Source organism: Platichthys flesus, chromosome 19 (assembly GCF_949316205.1).
Source record: "Platichthys flesus chromosome 19, fPlaFle2.1, whole genome shotgun sequence".
NCBI lineage: Eukaryota > Metazoa > Chordata > Actinopteri > Pleuronectiformes > Pleuronectidae > Platichthys > Platichthys flesus.
In genome coordinates, this window is record NC_084963.1 from 11949033 (window position 1) to 11967432 (window position 18400).

The 18400-nt window shown below is 40.6% G+C and overlaps 1 protein-coding gene across 2 annotated transcripts in view; it reads right to left on the minus strand.

The window, feature by feature from the left end:
- The window catches only part of ccbe1 (collagen and calcium binding EGF domains 1), a 33618-nt gene extending 15821 nt beyond the window's left edge, over positions 1–17797 (minus strand). Inside the window, exons 1-2 of one of the 2 annotated variants that reach the window (XM_062413534.1) lie at positions 17564–17797; positions 17390–17470 (exon numbers count right to left, since the gene is read on the minus strand). In XM_062413534.1, coding sequence (XP_062269518.1) covers positions 17390–17470; positions 17564–17667 — 185 coding nt within the window. In that variant the 5' untranslated portion in view covers positions 17668–17797. The remainder of the gene's footprint in view (positions 1–17389; positions 17471–17563) is intronic. The other variant, XM_062413533.1, reaches the window with a different exon arrangement.
- Between the last annotated feature and the right edge of the window lie 603 nt (positions 17798–18400).

Here is an 18400-nt window from a genome sequence, read left to right on the forward strand (position 1 = left end):
CATGTCTGCATTCCAGACCAGAGGAGAGAGGACACAACTGCTACACTCGCCCTGATGTTTGAATTCAGTGTGACTACAACAAAAACCCTCATCGGTTCACAATATAACAGCTTTGATTCAAGAACATGTCAAAACAAAGAAACTGTAAGAAAATAAAGAAATACAAATTTTGATAACAGAAAGTCAAGAAACTACACAAACCAAAATAGTTAAAATCTTATCGTCATCATGGTTTCTTTATTTCACAGAAAAGACCCAACAAAAAGATTGATAGGACATTTTAAAATGATAACTTTGTTTCTACATACGTCATTTTCTAACAAATAAAACCCAGAAAGTGAAGGTAAACGGATGCATTGTCATTGCAAACCCCGGCAACAAGGCTAAGAACTCACAAACCAATATAGTGAAATTGAACAGAAGGAAATAGGAGTGCAGCAGTTATCCTGTTTAAGACAGGAAGGTTAATGCCAGGTTCAGATTCGCCCCCAGTTTTGAGCACCATCAAAACTAACCTAAACCTAACTTAAACTCTAACCCTAAAACCCCTCACTCTGTAAGTTTTACGTACTTTTCACCGAGTCATTTCGAATATATGAGAAACTGTACTTAGTTACAGTCACAAACAGACAATTGTTGTAACATTGTTGTGTGAATGCCACGTTAATTCATAGTGTTACATGCAATAATAATGTACAGCAATGTTGAATCTGTCTTAATACCTTACAAATTACATTCAAGGGCCTGCATTCTGTACACACACACACACACACACACACACACACACACACACGCACACACACGTCTCCATGACTTCTACGGACATTAGATTGACTTACATTCATTTCCTGGAGACGTATTCTAAACTTTAAAATGTCTTCACCTTACATTTTTGAGATGTATGTCATGGTACTTTTTGTGCCCTCATCCAAACACACTCAACACACGCATTCGCAGAGTCAAAAAAACATCACACTCCCTCTGCAGATTCAGAGTCTCCACAGTGTAATATAAACAATTTCAAGAAAGGAGCAGTGCATTTTGTGATGCCTCCTGCTTTTGACATTCTTGCTGGAATTTCTATACATTATGTCATTCAGAAATTAAAGTGCAAAATGTCAAAATGTGTCCCCGGTCAGTACACACACACAAAGACACACCAAGACACACACACACACACACACACACACACACACACACACACACACACACACACACACACACACACACATTACCAACAGGAGATAAAGTTAACAGAGTTATATTAAGAAGGACAATTACGTCTGCCAGTGTCGTATCCAAAAATACAACCCCCGGAGGAGAACAGGTTTATAGGAAGACATATAAAAAAAAACATAGCAGGGTATGTTTTCAGAATGCCTGCATACTTTTGTGCTTTTCAAATCTCTGAACTGAAAAAAAGCCAAACCCTATTGGAAAACTAATTTATTCAAGTCATAATACATGCAGAACAGGACGGCACGAGGGTTCACTATGTACTCACAATCCCCTTTCTATGCAATTACTTAACTTGAGCTATGCAATATTATCTCGAAATTATCGTGACTAATTATAATGTATAGATTGGAGATGCCAGAAAAGGAGAACAATGTTTAGAGAAATATGTTTTTTTATTCTCCAACCTGACATCTGTTCATTGGAAGCAGTTATAGCATGATAACCCCAAAGTACTTAGTAGTATAACTCAGCGTGAAGACTAAAGGGACATTACACACATCGCAAGTTCCAACAACAACTCAGCTGTTCAAGAACTTCACACGCACACTGAAATTTATAACATAAGGAAAGAAAAGGCACTTTTTACTGGCACAATCTTTTTACAAATAAACGGTAAATGTTTAATAATGGCACCAGATAGATTATTTGCATTAGGTCTCATACTTATGCAAAAGCAGATATTCCAGAGCATTTTTCCCGACTTATAAGGATATTTTACAACAAATCTATCTGCAACACTGAGTTTCTCCACCTGCTGCCCTTTGAGGATTTATAATTAGAAACAAAAATATAGTCAAGCTGCAGTAACAATGTTCAGGCCAATGAGGAACAGAAGATCTCCAATGCAAGCTGCCAGACACACAAGCCCTGTCATATTATCACCTTTTCCAACTGCTTTGGCCCACATGTGAGGAAACAACATCATACTTCCTGGTCTATTTGGCACATCAAATTGCAATTGACCCATTGGAATCCATAAAGTCGAAACTGTGAAGGCTAATGACGATGAAGACGCTCAGCAAATGAGATAACTCCCAGAGGGCGTGTCACTGCGAATGACCCCTTTCACATTACATGCACTCGTCCGACTGAATATCGATATGCAAAACAACTTCACGGAGCTTAAAGGGAGCATTGACCATACAACGACCTTGTCACAGATCTTGGACTTACTGCACGACCCACCTCTACTGACGGCTTGAAAATCTAAGAGGGTTTGATGAGCTGTTCTCTGCAATTACGTTTCTATCTGTATCCCGGGTGATTGCATATATAGTGTATATATATATATAGCCCCAAGTGACAAGCTGCTATAGGTGCAAACCTTAGACAGCAGAAACCCAATGATGACAATGATGAGGAGGAACCATCACGGAAGGACAAGCCCCTGCATGGCATATACCACCGACAATTAGAGGAAGTGGTCCTAGGAACAGATTGAATACTGTGCAGAACCCTCAAACTCCCAGGACATACAGATTTTTTTTATAAATGTATGCATTTGTATATATATGTTGCATATATGTATGTATATGTATGTGAATATGTCCAGATGCTTTTGTATATGTATATATACCTGTTTAGATACATATGTGTATATATATATGTATATGAATATGTAATATATGTGGATGTGTGTATATAAACATGTATATGTTTATGTCTGGCCAGAGAAATAATTGTGTCCCATTTGAGTCACTAACATGGTACATTAGCTAGCCTATTGGTTAATGACTGTGAACTCCGAGTTCCCTGCCTGTTACAGTCACACAGCTTTGACCCCCCCCCCCCCCCCCCCCCCCCCCGATGTAAGGCCCCCTCATGTTAAACAAACAAGCTGGTCTGGTTTGAAAAACTGTGAATATGCATCACTCAATTTAACATCACTAATAGCTTTTAATTCTTGCCGTGTGTTTTCATTTTCTCTCTTGTGACGCTAACAGGACAATCAGATAAATGTGAAAGAAGAAGGAAAATACGCTGCCGGAGTGTATAGCTACACGACACAGACACAGTCTTTTTTCATTGTTACAATTTGTAGTCAACCAAAGATTACTTGAAAATATGACACTTATTCATTTTCTAAAACTATTGAGAAGTGTGATACAGCCAGCATGACTGACTATCTCCCTGCTCCAGGATTACTCATTGACAGGGAATCTAACAGTGACTGCATGAACCAGCCACACCAACAGCCCAAATCCAAAACAGCAACAAGTTGACCTGTCTGTCTAATCAATACGCAGCCATATGGGAAATGAAAAATTGCTATAATACATGACAGCTGAAGAATGGCTGAAACGGGTCACTTAAAAAAATGCCTGCTTTTCAATGAGACTCTCTGCAGCAGACGCATTTCAGCTCTGTTCACCTTCTGCACATAGCCTGAGCCAAAATGCTACTTGTCAGCTATAAGAGAGGCAATCCGAGCCCCTGCCTCCCTCATGTTGCTATTCCTCAGTGGTGTGGCCGTCTCAGACAAATCAGATTTGACTCTGAACACATGCTCCAAAATGTGTAAGTGATCCATAATGAAACATATCTGCTTCTTTGCTACATTTTCAGTCGAGAAACTCATATTTCCGTTCATATACATTTTCATTTAAAAGCGGAGGGCAAGTGCAGAGGTATATGAGATGTTTCTGACACTGACACCTCAGGAAATTATACAGAGCAGGGCTGTCTGCAGCCTGTTACTGTAAACCATCATCAGCCCTTCCATGTGTTTCTAACTCAAACCATTCTACTGGACACAACCCAGATATTACACAGATCCCCTCCAACACTGAGTTACTGTGAAAGCGTGCAACTTCCACATCAGGGAAATGAAATGTTTGAAATATTTAAAAGAATCTTTGAAAATGTATTCCTATGTTTTTCTATTCACAGGTTTAACCGCCCATTACATCCACAAAAAAGAATCCCTGCATTATGCAAATGATGCCAACAAAATCAGATGTAAAAATGGATCTAAAAAAAACAGGTCCCTTAAGAACTGGTGTCCAGGAAGGTAAACTAAAATCGACAGACGTTTATGTCACATATCTTTCATCCGGTGCGGAAGATGGAGTCCAATAATAATCATAAAGATCTAAAGAGCAGATGTTCCTCTTTTCTCGGCTCAGACCTTCCTGCAGTCAGAGTTGGTCGACCGTGTCTGTACCTGCTCCTGATGAAGAAAGAGTGCTGTAAATAGAAAAAGGGCTTTCAATCTTCGATCCTTTCAGGTTACATGACAATGGGGCCTCCAGGCGTTACGTGCGAGCAATCAATACAGTTCAATAGCTGCAGAGTTATGAGAGTCTTATCAGTAGTCACACATGGGAGAAGTAATTAGGTGTCATGAAGCTACGAGAAGTGATATAAACCTTTTTGTCCTGGGTGATGAGTAGAGCTATGACATACATAGCTCAGGTGATCATTTTGGTGTTTGACTATATATGTCCTGGTTTCCACTTTCCACTGTTTTCAAGATTTAAGTAAAATGGACCTATTGGCAGAAATTAAAGATGAACTAATCACATTATAACAATGTTTTCATTGGTGCATACTAACCTGAATGTACAAAGGGTTTACATTTACATTACCTAAGAATCTCATCTTCATATTTGCATTGGGAGCGGGTCCTCTTCTAAAAAGGCTGCCATGTTTCTACAGTAGCCCAGAGAAGGACAAACCAAATGCTGACTCCGGAGAAGGCCTTTTGAGTATTTGTGAAACCTAAAGACCACCATAGGTTCTGAGGGGAATTCAGCAGCAGCATGCAACTACATGTCTTTAAGAATGGAAATGTTTGCTGGTCAACCACTTTGGTCCAGACTGAAATATCTTTACATCTAATTGGGATTTTGTTCAGTTGTTCACGGTCACCTCAGGATACATCCTTACTTTAGTAAACTTGGGCTTATCGGAGTCTCTAAATTGACTGTGTGTGTGTATATGAGTTGATTGTTTGTGTCTATATGTCTGCCCTGTGAATGTCTGGTGACCTGTGCAGGATGAACTGTGTATTTATACTCAACATTAGATACGTATAGAAACAAACAGGGCATTCTATCCGTTAATTTCATCCGTAGTTGTGCATGTCTTCTGAAAGCTTAGTTATACAGACGGATCAGACAAAACGGAGTACTACTAAAGGAACTTGTCAGGGGGCGGTGTACCCAGTAGTTCAAGTTACACAATCATAAGACCCAAGGAAGAAATTTCATCAATGGCAGAAACCTTTGAGGAGAAACTACGAGTTGGTAAAAAACGACAGGCATCTCAGATATGCAGACACAGACATATATTCTTTGTACGTTAAGGCAGCATAAATGAGGCTTAAAGTCTCTTATTGTTCTGTTCTGCTCTTTAAGCAATGTGACCCATATTTAGTGAGTCATTCATTCTGCCAGGTGACCAGATGTTCTTTAAATACATATTCTTGTCCTGGGGCTCTATCATAGCAGGAGATTATTATTCCCAGATATGGATCTAGTTACTGTATATTCATTCTTTATCTGTTGCATATGTTCTCATGACACAGAGTGTGCAAGGTAACTGAGATGTGACTTACGTTAGCCCATTTGAGGTTTGGTGGTTTTGTTTTAATACCTGTATGTAGTGAAATGTAATATTCTATCTGGGGACTGCTCATAAAAATTACCCACATTGGCTAACTTGGGTTTCAATTTAAAATAACTCTTATTAATGTGCATGTTTCCTCACGAATAAAACATTTCTGACATTCTTGAGCAGAAAGTCAAAGGCAAGGCGAGTGGGGGGGGGGGGCAAATGAGTAATTGAACCAGACTGGCACGATGTAGTTGTACGTCTGCAGCGTGGTGGGGTCTTGACAGGTGGACAAACACGCTGACAGTGGTGCTGGTAGCGAATATCGTTAACCGAATTATAACAGACTCCCAAATATTGAAATTCAGCAGCATGCAAGTACAATTCTCAACGGACGGGGCAACATCTGTGCCGCCAAGCACCGCCGACCGTGACGGCCCTTTAAAAAAGAAATGTGATGTTAATGTTGAATGCTGCAGCTGTTTATAATTTAGTGAGTCTTTTTCTGTGTGGTGACTGTTGCAGTCGAACATTTCCTCTGGCTAACTGCTGTCCTTCAGGGCTGATAAATTTGCAACTTATTCTTTAATGGGAGGATAAATGAAGGCTTTAAGTGGCAAAGCAATGAATTACAATCACATGTGAAAAAATAAAAAAGTACGAATTCAAATTTTACACACATCCAATATCCCTTTATTGCTGATTAACTTATCACGCAGTTCTTGTTTGACCCTACAAATACTCCTAGTCCTACTTATAGTCAAATTTGATAACATGTGGGAATCAACTTGTGCACAGACTCAGAGATACAGAGCAGAGACATTGGGGCAGAAACAGAACCACAGCCTGTGGTTCGCATATCATCACATCTCTTAACCATCGCAGAACCACAGTTCGACTAAAAGCGTGACCACGCTGCAGCTCTCCATGGAAAAATAAACAACATAACACAGATGGGCGAATGAGCCTCAGCCAAAATAAACAAGAGTGCTTTTTAAGAAATTAAAAAAAAATCTCTTGAGAGGTAAATGTGAAAATATTAAGATGAATATGAGACAGGCACCACAAGGTCTCAAACGTCAGCCGGCATCAAATCAATCTTACAATTCAATTCATGTTCTGTACTTTTAGCATGTGTTTAAAATGGATATTGAAGGTCAGACCACGAGTTGAGTAATGAAATGCACTTTAAGCACTTATCAGTTAATATATATATATATATATATCTCAATATCTTTAACCACTTCATATGTTAACACATATGCCCTTATGCCATATGAAATTACTGGGATTAAAATTCATAATATATTTCAAAAGAGACATGGTGGACATCCTCTACAAGAATATCGGTTTCCTTTTCACATTCAGTCCTCGTTTATACATCTTGTTTCTACTGTACAGCATTTAAGTATGTGTTAGCTCCACTAAGGGTCAGCATCCTCCAAACAACAGTCTCCAAACTATATAAAATGACTCCAGGCGTTTGGACACATTATTAAGCATGTGAAGTGCACGCTCTTTCCGGTTAAGGCTTGTTTTGCATGAAAGTCTTCTTTCAAGTGGAAACAGATGGCGAGATGCATCTGTAGCAAACCTAACCAAATTACGCTCCCAGCAGTCCAACAATACTGTTAAACGGTCAAATATTTTACATGATTTAAATTTGAAAAAGATTACCTCTAACAAGTGTAAGAAAGAAAACAGGATGACACAAACTTTCTTAATTGTAAGTGAGAAAGATCATGTCTGTTGATCTTTGAAATCGAACTTATTAACATCTATATATTTCTGACGTAGCACTTTAATTCACCGAGGCCACCGCACCAGGGAAATAAGAGAGAGGAGGGAGACAGAGGATGTTTGCTGCTGCTCGTGCTCTACATCCGTCACTGAGGAATGCTCCCAAACACTAACATGTCCTCCCCTGCTCTCATCATGATAACTTGTGTCTTCCTCTGTGCTCTTAAGGAAAAACTACGGTGAATCATTTGTTACCTAATAGGGTGCATCAGTTGAGTTGTTGACGAGGCCGCGTTTAAACAGCCACTTCATGTCGCATCGATGATAAAATCCCAATGACGTTTTGCTATTAGGATGCTTTGTGAAATATCCCCCCCTACGGGAGCAGAGGTGAATGACGAATGAGTATCAGACTTGAAAAACCTGCCGCCTCCTCCCACTCAGACCACAGCTCAGCAGCGACTGTGAGAACTTTTCACTAATATATTCATGAGCCAGTCAGTTGGCCCGACTTCTGTTACTCCAAAAAATGGGGCAAACTGCGGAAGCCTTAAAGTGACATGCTAATGTCTGGCTCGGGGGCATATGTGACATGAATTATTAACATCAAAATTAATTTGATTTCCGTGGGACGGGAAAACAGACGTATGTGAAAAACAAATTCCGAGGTTGAGTAACTCTTTTTTCTGCACGATAGGAACAGTTTCTTAGTTTCAATCGTGAGTTCGGTGTATTTTTTTTATTTTGCACACATCTTATACGACAGAAACCAAGTGTGTGCTTTTAATGTCTAGCTTTAAAGCAGCACTCTGTAAAGTTTACTTAGCCACAGCGCCCTCTGCAGCCACACAACTGAACAGTGGATATCGTCCATGATCCCCGGTTTCCTGAACCAGAAGCGCTGCGGCTGTAACAAATACACCAAACCCTATATTCTTCATATTAATGAATATTGGAAATAAACACCGGTTGTCAATGACTTCTCAGTCTTTTTAGCTGATCTACAGTTCAGCTTCACTCTTGAACTTGTTTGGCCTTAAGCTGTTATTGTCAGTCAGTTACACACTTCTCACAGGTAATTATACCAATTTACCAAAGTTACATAAGGTGCTCCAGATAATTTCCGGAGATTACAGAGGTGAAATGTGAGGCAGCATGCTCGAGGTCAGCTGCTGTGGACATTCTCCGGAGTTTCTCCTGCCAGCCCAAGAGAAATGACTCTTGTCCGTGTGAGAATACAGAAGGAGAATATCTGGAGAAGTCATGTGTTGATGAAGTTTCGAACATGATGCCAAACCTAAAACCCTGAAAAATGGTATATGTTTTAGATATGCACTTAAGAAACTAGTGGTGGTAGACTCAGGAGACAAAGTGCATACAAAAGAGAAAGTATAATATTGTTTTAAAGTGAACAAATAAAGAAAAAGCAATAAGATCACTTCTTCAGTTAAATACATGGAGGAGGGTTAAAGCTGCGTTGTAGCTCAATCCAAGAGAAGCTGAAATAACATTTAAAACATCCTGTTCACTTTCAAGTCGATATGATGCATTTGATGGAATTGAACCGATTGTGTGTTCACGTCCTGCAATAATAACAACAAAAAAAACTCTCATTGAAACAAATTATTGGAATCAGTCAACAGATATGTTGCAAATATCTAAGTTTGTGATATGTTTGAAAGCTATGCACGCGTGTAAGGTAACAGTCTCTGCTTTGCAGCCAGAGGAGAGATGTAGACGTGTTTAAGAATCAACTACCATCAGTTTTTTCACTGGAAATAATCTATTTAAGCCTCCGTCAGACACAGAGACGAGGAGCCTTCATGGCAGCCGACCTCCCCTCAAATGTGTGGGAGCTGTCATTAGAGGGTAACAGCAAACGTTCACTTAAACGCTTTGAATCCAGTTTACAGCAAACAGCAGAACCACTTCACTTGACAGGCTCCGTATCCTCTTTCTGAGGATTGATAGAAAACAGATGTTGACATCTTCTGCTTGGAGGACATTTGGATTGTGATGAATTATGGGACAAAGTATTATGCTCATGTCAGTTATTTAGCACATGTTTGGGAAAAAGCAAACGTGCGTTGTATTCTAATAATAGAGCTGCTGGTCTAATGTAATAGTGTAGCTTTCACCTCTACCTGTGCTGCTACAGTTGACGGACTCATCCTGCTGGGAAACAATACCAGCTATGAGAAACTATTCCAGGTATTTTTGATTGGCATGAACTTCAGCGGCGTTATCTGATTCTGCATCGACAGCGGTTCATTCTTATAAACTCTGTTTCCCTGGAAGGGCTGTTGAGAAACAGCTTGGATGTATTCCATGCTCCCTCCTCAGACATCTTAGTCACTTTACCGTCCTTTTTTGTCTTTTGAGATGCAAAAAGCTACAGTGGGTACCTTGTGGTTTAAACTAAATGTAAAGAAAAGGTTTTCTGTCTAAATACAGATTGGGTTCTAATAAATCAAACATGCGCCTGCTTTGGCACCTACTCTCTATGTTTCTGGAAGCATGTAAGAGGAAACCATTAGAATGGGGATCACAGCAGAGCAACAACTACAGCAAGTGTAATGGTTTGCTTCAGTGCCATAGCGAAATCTGCCAGAATCTCTCAAGGTTTTTTTCCGTCAACAAACAAGACAAGACTTGACAAGTAAATCAACCCTCCTAACGCTGCTTTATATCAAGTATTAACATCAGGGGGATGGTCATTTTGCATGTAAGTAATAAAGAAAAACATCTATAGAGAAAGTCTGAGGATGAAACTAATATTTTTCCAGAAATGAGTTTTCATTCTTTTATGTGATTTCACCTTGAACCTAAGAATGACCCGGGATTCAAAAGTTTTGGAAAATATAAGTTTGGCCTCTAAGCTAGAATGACAGTCATTAGAGCACATATCTCCGATAACGTCCAACAGACCCTCAAATTCAATCAAGCTTCACTAAATTTCACACACGTATCAGTTCCATATATACAGCTATGCATGATTTTTTGCCGTCAGGATCGATAAACTATTCTCTGAGAAATTGGTGAAAATGTCAAAATACCTCGGCTCTCTCAATGTCTAAGAAAGTTAAACAAATACAGGTTGCCTCCACCCCTTTGTTCAGATCCATAGCAAACCTCAGTGGGTTCCTTCTTGACCCTTCTCACATCCTTAAGTTGTGGAAATAGTAGTCCACTGTTGACAAACAATCAACGAGAATGGCACTAACTAACTAACTAATGACAACTAACAAACAACCACAGATGAAAAACATATCCTCCTTGGCAGATATAATGAACCTATTATAACCCCACTTAATATGGGTTCCCATGAATCAACTGACATAATTGTAGTGATATCACAACATTGAGGCTTTCTTGGTTGACACTTTTCCCAGAAAAGTACTCCTTAACGATGCAACTTGTCCATAAATCCAGACTTTAGTTTACAGTTCAGATCAGAACATTAACAGTGGAAATGTCTCAGCAAAAAGCACAACACATACAGTAAGTAGAATCACACTGAGTAGAGCGCACACCGCTAACAGCGCCAAACAGCCCACTCACATTTAATCAAGCCGCACCAAAATTCCCAGATTCTTATCAGTTCCCGGAATATGCCTACTCTTTTACCATCAAGATCAATGAATAAGTCCTTGAGAAATGGTGAAAATATAAAAACAAACCACCTTATCCCACAATGTCAAAGAAAGTGAAACCTTTTGGGTCAGATCCACAGTAGGTTTGAATGGTTCTCTCCTGGCCTATGTCACATCCTTCCACCAAGTTCAGTGGAAATCTGTTGAGTAGATTTTGGGAAATAATGCTGTAGGGTGGAGGTGGGCCCATGAGTCAACCTATTGTAGTTATATAATGGCAGCGGGCGTTCTTGGATAACACGTTTTCCACTGAGAAATTCTCCAGAAAGATGCGACTCATATGTTGTGCCCATAAATCTTGACTCATTCTAGTTTTCGGTCCAGAACGTTTACAGTGGATATGTCGCGGCAACAACATGAACTAGTCTGGTGAACTCTTTCAGCTGTGCCACAGTATATCCTTCATGGAGCGACGATCACTGGAGGGACGACAATATGGCAACAACGAGTGTATTTCCCATGTTGAAAGCTTTCTGAATTGCAAGAAGGAACATAAATTTAGCCCAGAGGGTTATTCCAAGTTGCAGAACATATTTATTTGTGATGTGAAAAACAGATTTGAGAACCATGGATACGAGACCGTCTGCAGCTCTTCGTGGCCAAGTCGAAGAACCAGACTTGAGTGATCATTTCTCTGGAACTGAGCTGCATCCCCCCCACAGTGTGTGAACCCAACACAGAGTCACAATATAAATCAATTATTGGCTTTACATGGAAAATCTATATCCTATTGACAAATTTCAAATCTCTCACTTCCCTGGAATATAATCCACGAAATGAGTAAATAAAAGTGAGGGATAGAGTGAATGTGCTATAAATAAATTGCAATGCAGTACAATGGAATGAGGTGATAGGGACATTTTCCAGGACGCAAATGTTGCTGTCTGTGTCGGCCCAGGATATGTGAAGTATCACGGCTATCCCGTCTCACTGGGGGGCCGGGGAAACGCTATCCTCAGTTTCCTCACTGCGTAAATCTGAGTTTGTCCTAAATTCCAGAGTTGCAGAAGAGGGAGCAGCGTAGAGAGGGGAGGAAGGGGTGAATAACACAACAAAATGCTTGGTACCACCACAATTATTTGGAATAATAACAAAGCAACAATTACACATGCCACACATCATTTATGTCTTAACTGTTACAGCTGCGGAGTGGAAAGACTCCCTTCTACCCTTGCTCTGCTTCTCTTCCAGAGCAGCCTTTCCTCGGGAAGGGGAAGGTAAGGGCTGTCACCATATACCTAATAAATCACACTAATGTAATCACTGTTTCATGTACCCTCTTGTCACCTAAGAAAAGTTATAAACATCGGTTATTAATGCGTCTCGATGCTATAATGGCTAACACACTGGATCTGGCTCTCATCGCAGAATACGTATCACAGTTCCTCTCAGCAGCAAGAAAAAACTCTGTGTAAACTGTGTAAAATGATATTTATTCAACGGCATGAAAATGATTTCCATAGATGTCTGTTTCTGTCACGCTCCATTGCCAATTCATAAAGCTACTTAGCCGAAAGCCCAAAAAAAGATTTGCCCTTCGCTTACAGTCGGTGTCAGGTAGTACTTTCCCCCCAGGGGGTTGGTCTCTACAAAGCGAGGATCATGAAGTTAGCTGGATAAACTGCTGAGTAAAGCCTGGAACTGCAACTGGAGCATTGACTCAAATAAAGACCATGAACTCAAATAACATTACACTCGTCCAACTTATTCGGTAATCCTCCTTTATAACATAGGGCCGCAGAAAGAAAAATTCTCTGGACTAAGAAAGTGATGGATTAATGTTTTCAGCAGCAGCAACCTTGGTTTTGAAAAAAAAGACAATGTGCGGAAGAGGAGACAGCAATGATCAGCAGCGCCAAACCAATAAAGAAACCAGAGACACTGACAGAAACTAAATCAAATACTTTACACACACAAGCCTTTCCTGCTCAACCGATCCGTGGGAGGCACATTGCAGAAAGGCAACTGCAGTGACCGCGTAGCACCGGCGGTGTTGCCAAATTTAAACAAACACCTTATCCAGTTAATCAAAAGCTCTAATCAAAGCATTTGTGTTGCAATCGCTGGTGTTCAAGATTAAAGAGCAACTAGCACCCTGCACAGCCCCTCACGCTGAGCACATTGAACTGTGCAGACAGCGAACATTCACATATATTAAGTATTGTGACAAGGATGCTGAAAGTAGGGGGTGCTCAGGTGGCAGAGGCACCCCCCACTGCCACAGAGTGTAACTTCAAGCGGGTAACATTCTGAGAGTAGCATTGTGGCCTTTTCAATTTTTGTTTTCATTTTTAAGAAGAGTCAATGAATTTCCTGTGTAGCCTATCTGGTGCACAACTGCGGAACGTAACTTACACAGCATGATGGAGTATAGACCTGCATTCTGTCCTGTCCACAGCTGCAGCTTTGACATATACAGTGAGTCGGTGTTTGACGTCGGTTTCAGCGTAAAATGTTACAAAAACAGGTGTAAAATGTTGTTGGAACCATGTTAATATACTATGAACTTTCTCTCAGCTCCCCATAACTTCCAGCGTCCCTGTACTGTGAAGCCTGAAGATGCTGAAAGCCAACGCACTAGGTCTTTAACACGAGAACCCAAGTATGATAAAAGAAGCGAGAAAAGGATGGTGCCTGCGCTGACAGGGAGACAGATGTTGCCGAAGTCAGCCGAAGCCCTGCTACTTCTCTCGTGCCCGTGACATATGCCCTCTGGGTCTCTGGTGTCTCCTCTGGGGCTGTTTCACAACATGACGGATGCTCCGGGGATGAGATTGCACACTGTGGCATACCATGACGAAAGGGAGGCCTGTTTCAAAAGGTCCATCCTCAGGTCATCTCCTCTTCCAATAGGCATCAATTTCAATGCTTTGAACATAACAAGGAATGATGGAGCCTTCTTTGAAAGAATTATTTGAGATTGTTAGGGAAATATAATATTGATCTTCCTTGTCAAGAGTTATATCAACACTCTTACATCTGTTAGTCAGATATAAAGCTAAAATCAGCAGCCTGTTAAATATCGATACTGGGGGAATAGGGGGAAGGAGCTAACCTGGCTCTGTCCAAAGGTAACAGCATCCACCTGCCAGCACCTCTAAAACCCTCTTATTAACATGTCATATCTTGTTTGTTTAATCTTTACCAAACTTCAAGTGTAAGAGGTGGGAGGTTATGTACTGGAATAGTTCTTGGCCAAGGGCAGGAACATTCCAAACTCTCCGATTGGTTTCCTGGCAAAGGCTCTTACTGTACACGACATAAGAGTACCATCAATCTTCTCATCCCACTCTGGAAGAGAGCAAACAAGCACATTCATGAAAACTATTGCTTTAAAAAGCAGAGCAGGACAATCGCTATGTCCATCCTTCGGGGGTCGTGGGATGGTGGTTCGTCGGAACTGACATTGGGCAAGACGTGGGGCGCACCCGCAGCATATTGCAGTTCCAACATACAGAGAGAAACCACTAATCCCAGTCACATTGACACCTACAGACAATTTAGAAGAAAGCTGCAGTACACAGTCAAATGCAACATCGTACACTTATATATATAATCATAACAATTGTGATGTATTTGTGATGTACTTAATTTAAGCAGATCAGTAGACAAGCAGAACATATCTACCATGGTGATAATTGCATTAATTAGAATCAGAAGTTCAGACCTATAACAAACCTACTAAATGCTATGACCACAACCTGTGTGTGAATACCAAATGAAGGCACTGTTAATATCATATGCATAGAATAGAATAGAATACAATGGAAGGCCTTTGTGATCATTGTACAAAAGAAGCACAGAATGAGAAGTATAACATCTCAAAAACTGCCAATTTATTTAAAAACAAGACTACTAAATACTTTACAAAAGACAAGTAGCATGTTACTGCAGAGAATGGATATTGAAGTTTAAAATGATGAATATCAACAGATCATATTTATATCTTTGGTAGATTTTAAAGTTTATAGGTGACATACAAAAAGAGGGGGCCACTGGACTATTAAGGGCACATGTCATACATCATCAAAATCATAGAGATGTCTGTACAAGCAACAACGATTATGGAACTTGTTTTTAATGTACTGTGATGTGTCGGCACATTGATACTCCGCAGAGCGCCTAATGAATGCCATGAGCCTAAACTTTCCTTTGGCAACTGCATCGTGCCAACTCAAATCACGCTCGGTTCCCTTTGAACTACATCTCAGTCATTGCCAAGGTGTAATTTCACTGGTATGTAACTGCAAAAACCTGCAGAATGCAAACGCCATATTCATCAAACGTGGGGTTAGAGAAAGGTCGCCTTAGCATCCACCTCTGCAGTGCCCTTGAGCAAGACACCTCACCTCCCCGGGTGCTCTTAGTGTGGGTTCACCACTCAGGGATGGGTCAAATCTCCTGCATACGAAACGTTAAATGACACATCTTCTTCCTCTCATCAAATTCACATCATTCGATTTCTTTCTTTATTGGGGACCACAACAACATTTCTCCTAGAACCATGACAGCAAAGCCGGGCCGGGGTCATCAGGTCACACTGTGCAAGTAAACCTAGATGCACATTAACTCTGCACAAACAGCTCCTCTTCTTTAAACAAACATTGTGGGAAACAACTGCGGCTGCGGCCAATAACCTTAAACCAACATAATTACGTTGAGATGGTGTTTGAGGTTTGAAGATCAATGGCCATGTCATTAGGAGCTTGTACCGTGACCGGCAGATGAAACCTCAAAGAACCCATACAAGACGTTTCACAAGAGAAACTCTGCAGAGCTCGTACAGATAGAGATTTGCTGTTAATCAAGATCATTGACAAAGTTGTTTGAAAAGAGTTCCCTGAATAAGTAGAGTTTTCCAAAGGCTACAGTACATCTCCTACATTGTGCCTGAAACAAAGAGCATCGCTCAAGATAAAATTCAATCATTCCGAATAGTGTGTCTTAAAAGAACATCCTGAGGAGCAATGTGGAATGGCAGATCTTTTGCTCTTGATCAAACTGTCTGGTCCTCATCACAAACTTTTTGCTCCAAACATCTTCATCAAAATGTCACACCTCATCACCATATTCCCGAGAACTGGAAAAAGAAAGCTCAGAAAGGTTGAAACTCTCCTGCCTGAAATGCCCCATATGATTCTAAAGATCGCAAATGAGTGGGCGAGTTCAGGTGTCTGTCAGCATAGTTTTAAAGAAAAGATTTGCCCTTTCAAAACTCAACTTTCAGAACTTTTTTCAAGAAGGAAAACAATCAAAATCATGTTGGCAGAGATGTGAATTTCTTATTTCAGCTTATCAAAACAGCTTAACTAGATTTAAAGCTTTCAACCGCAGACTTTCAACCTTTTAAGGAATTGTTTCAGTTTGGGAATATGGCACGATATTTATCCCATAGATATTTGCGTGGTTTTCAAAAAGACTGCATTTACAAATCTTTTTGATTAAGCCTGAGAGGCGGCTACTTGCAATGAAGACAGATTAGTTTCTAACAACTTAATCCTTAGCCTCTGACAGGAGCTTTTGCTGAGCGGCCACACATCAGCGTCCACTGTGTCTGTGAACTGTCATAATTACAGCCGGTGGCGTCAGAGCATAACAGGCCAATCTGGGGGCTTGTGGATATATAGATTGCAATGATCCCTTTAAGTCACAATGGGTGACTAAGAGGAAAATCCACATTTGATCCATTCATCCGAAGAAATTCCATCATTTCAACACATTAAAAGTCATTACCTCATAAAAAGAGATGTTTTGCAATATCTGATGATCAACAGCATTTCTTGGAAGCAAACTCATATTTGTTTGACCAAGAGTAGACAGAAATGATTTAATCTCATGTATAAAGGAGTGCAGGGGGGTGTTTATCAGCCTTTGCAATTTTCATTTTCTGTCTTTAAATCCATCAGCAGCCTCGGGCAATAAGACTTGATGTGATTTACACTCAGGCTACATTTAATTTGAAATGCTCCATGAGGCAGAACTATGCCCAGCATTAAACAAACCCCAAACTATTCCACTAACATTTCACCAAGAACCACGTATACATCGTTAGAGCCCTGGGTGATAAATGACAGGTCTCATTTTACATCATCTCTGCAACCACATTTCTGAAACACTCTCACGGGCACAGAACGTCCCCTCACGAGCAGCTTAATCATTTCACACTCTTTATGATGCAGCATCCAAGCGCAGATTCACACTACCTGTAACACGTCGTCACTTCTCCAGTCGATTTCACGCAGGGGTACTTTGTTGTGGAAATGTTATTTTCAGAGCACCCGTTACTGTGGAGAAAAAAACATTTTGGAGCAAAGTTAAGCACACTGCACACGCGTTTGGTCCCCCCGCGGTCTTATTTTGGCGCAGACAGAATTTACCCGTCACTGGCATCCTCCTCCTGGTAGGACCAGAGCAGACCCCCCGAGAAGCACATGCAGGTGACGGTGAGCAGAAGAGGACTCCTGTGGTGTTTTAGTATCATCTCATCGGTGCAGTCACCTGAGTGCTGTCAGTAATCCGCACTGGCAGTGGTGATGACCTCTGTGCTTCGGTGCGTAATAGTGGTGCAGGAGGACGCGCACGGACCCTCCCACTCTGCCTGCGCTCCTGAATGAACGGGCTTTAATTCCTGTCGTGCCACTGAACTGAGACTCAACTTTCACTTCTCTCTACTTTTGACAAGTTCAAAAACTCGAAATATTTTCGTCTAAACTTTTGAATCCTCCAAAATGTCTTTCAAGAGGACTTGAACGTTAAAATAATTCCTTAGGGTGACGGTCTTGAAAATAGAGTAGAAGAGGAAACTGACGTTCACACACATGCGCGCCGCATGCACGCACACACACACAAATTCACACACACAGTAAAGCAGGGCGCACTGTGAGTCAGGATCGGCAGCTACATCTTTGCTACCACCGCGTGGCCGTAAATGAAACAGCGATTAGTGAAGATAAGCATTGTGTTTTTATAATGTATTTATAATCTTTAATAAATAGCTTTGTTAGTGGTTAATACTTGATCCACCAGTAGCTTAAGGTCAATTGATGCCGAGTTGTGGACAAAAAAACAAGCATTAAATCTATGGCTGCAGGACATCTATAGAGAATTCTATTTTCTAAAGAGTTGGCTACTACACCGTTTCAATGTAGACCACTTGTTGATCTGACTCTTGAGTCTAAATTTAAGGAGGTAAAATCAATGGAGTTCAGAATTGA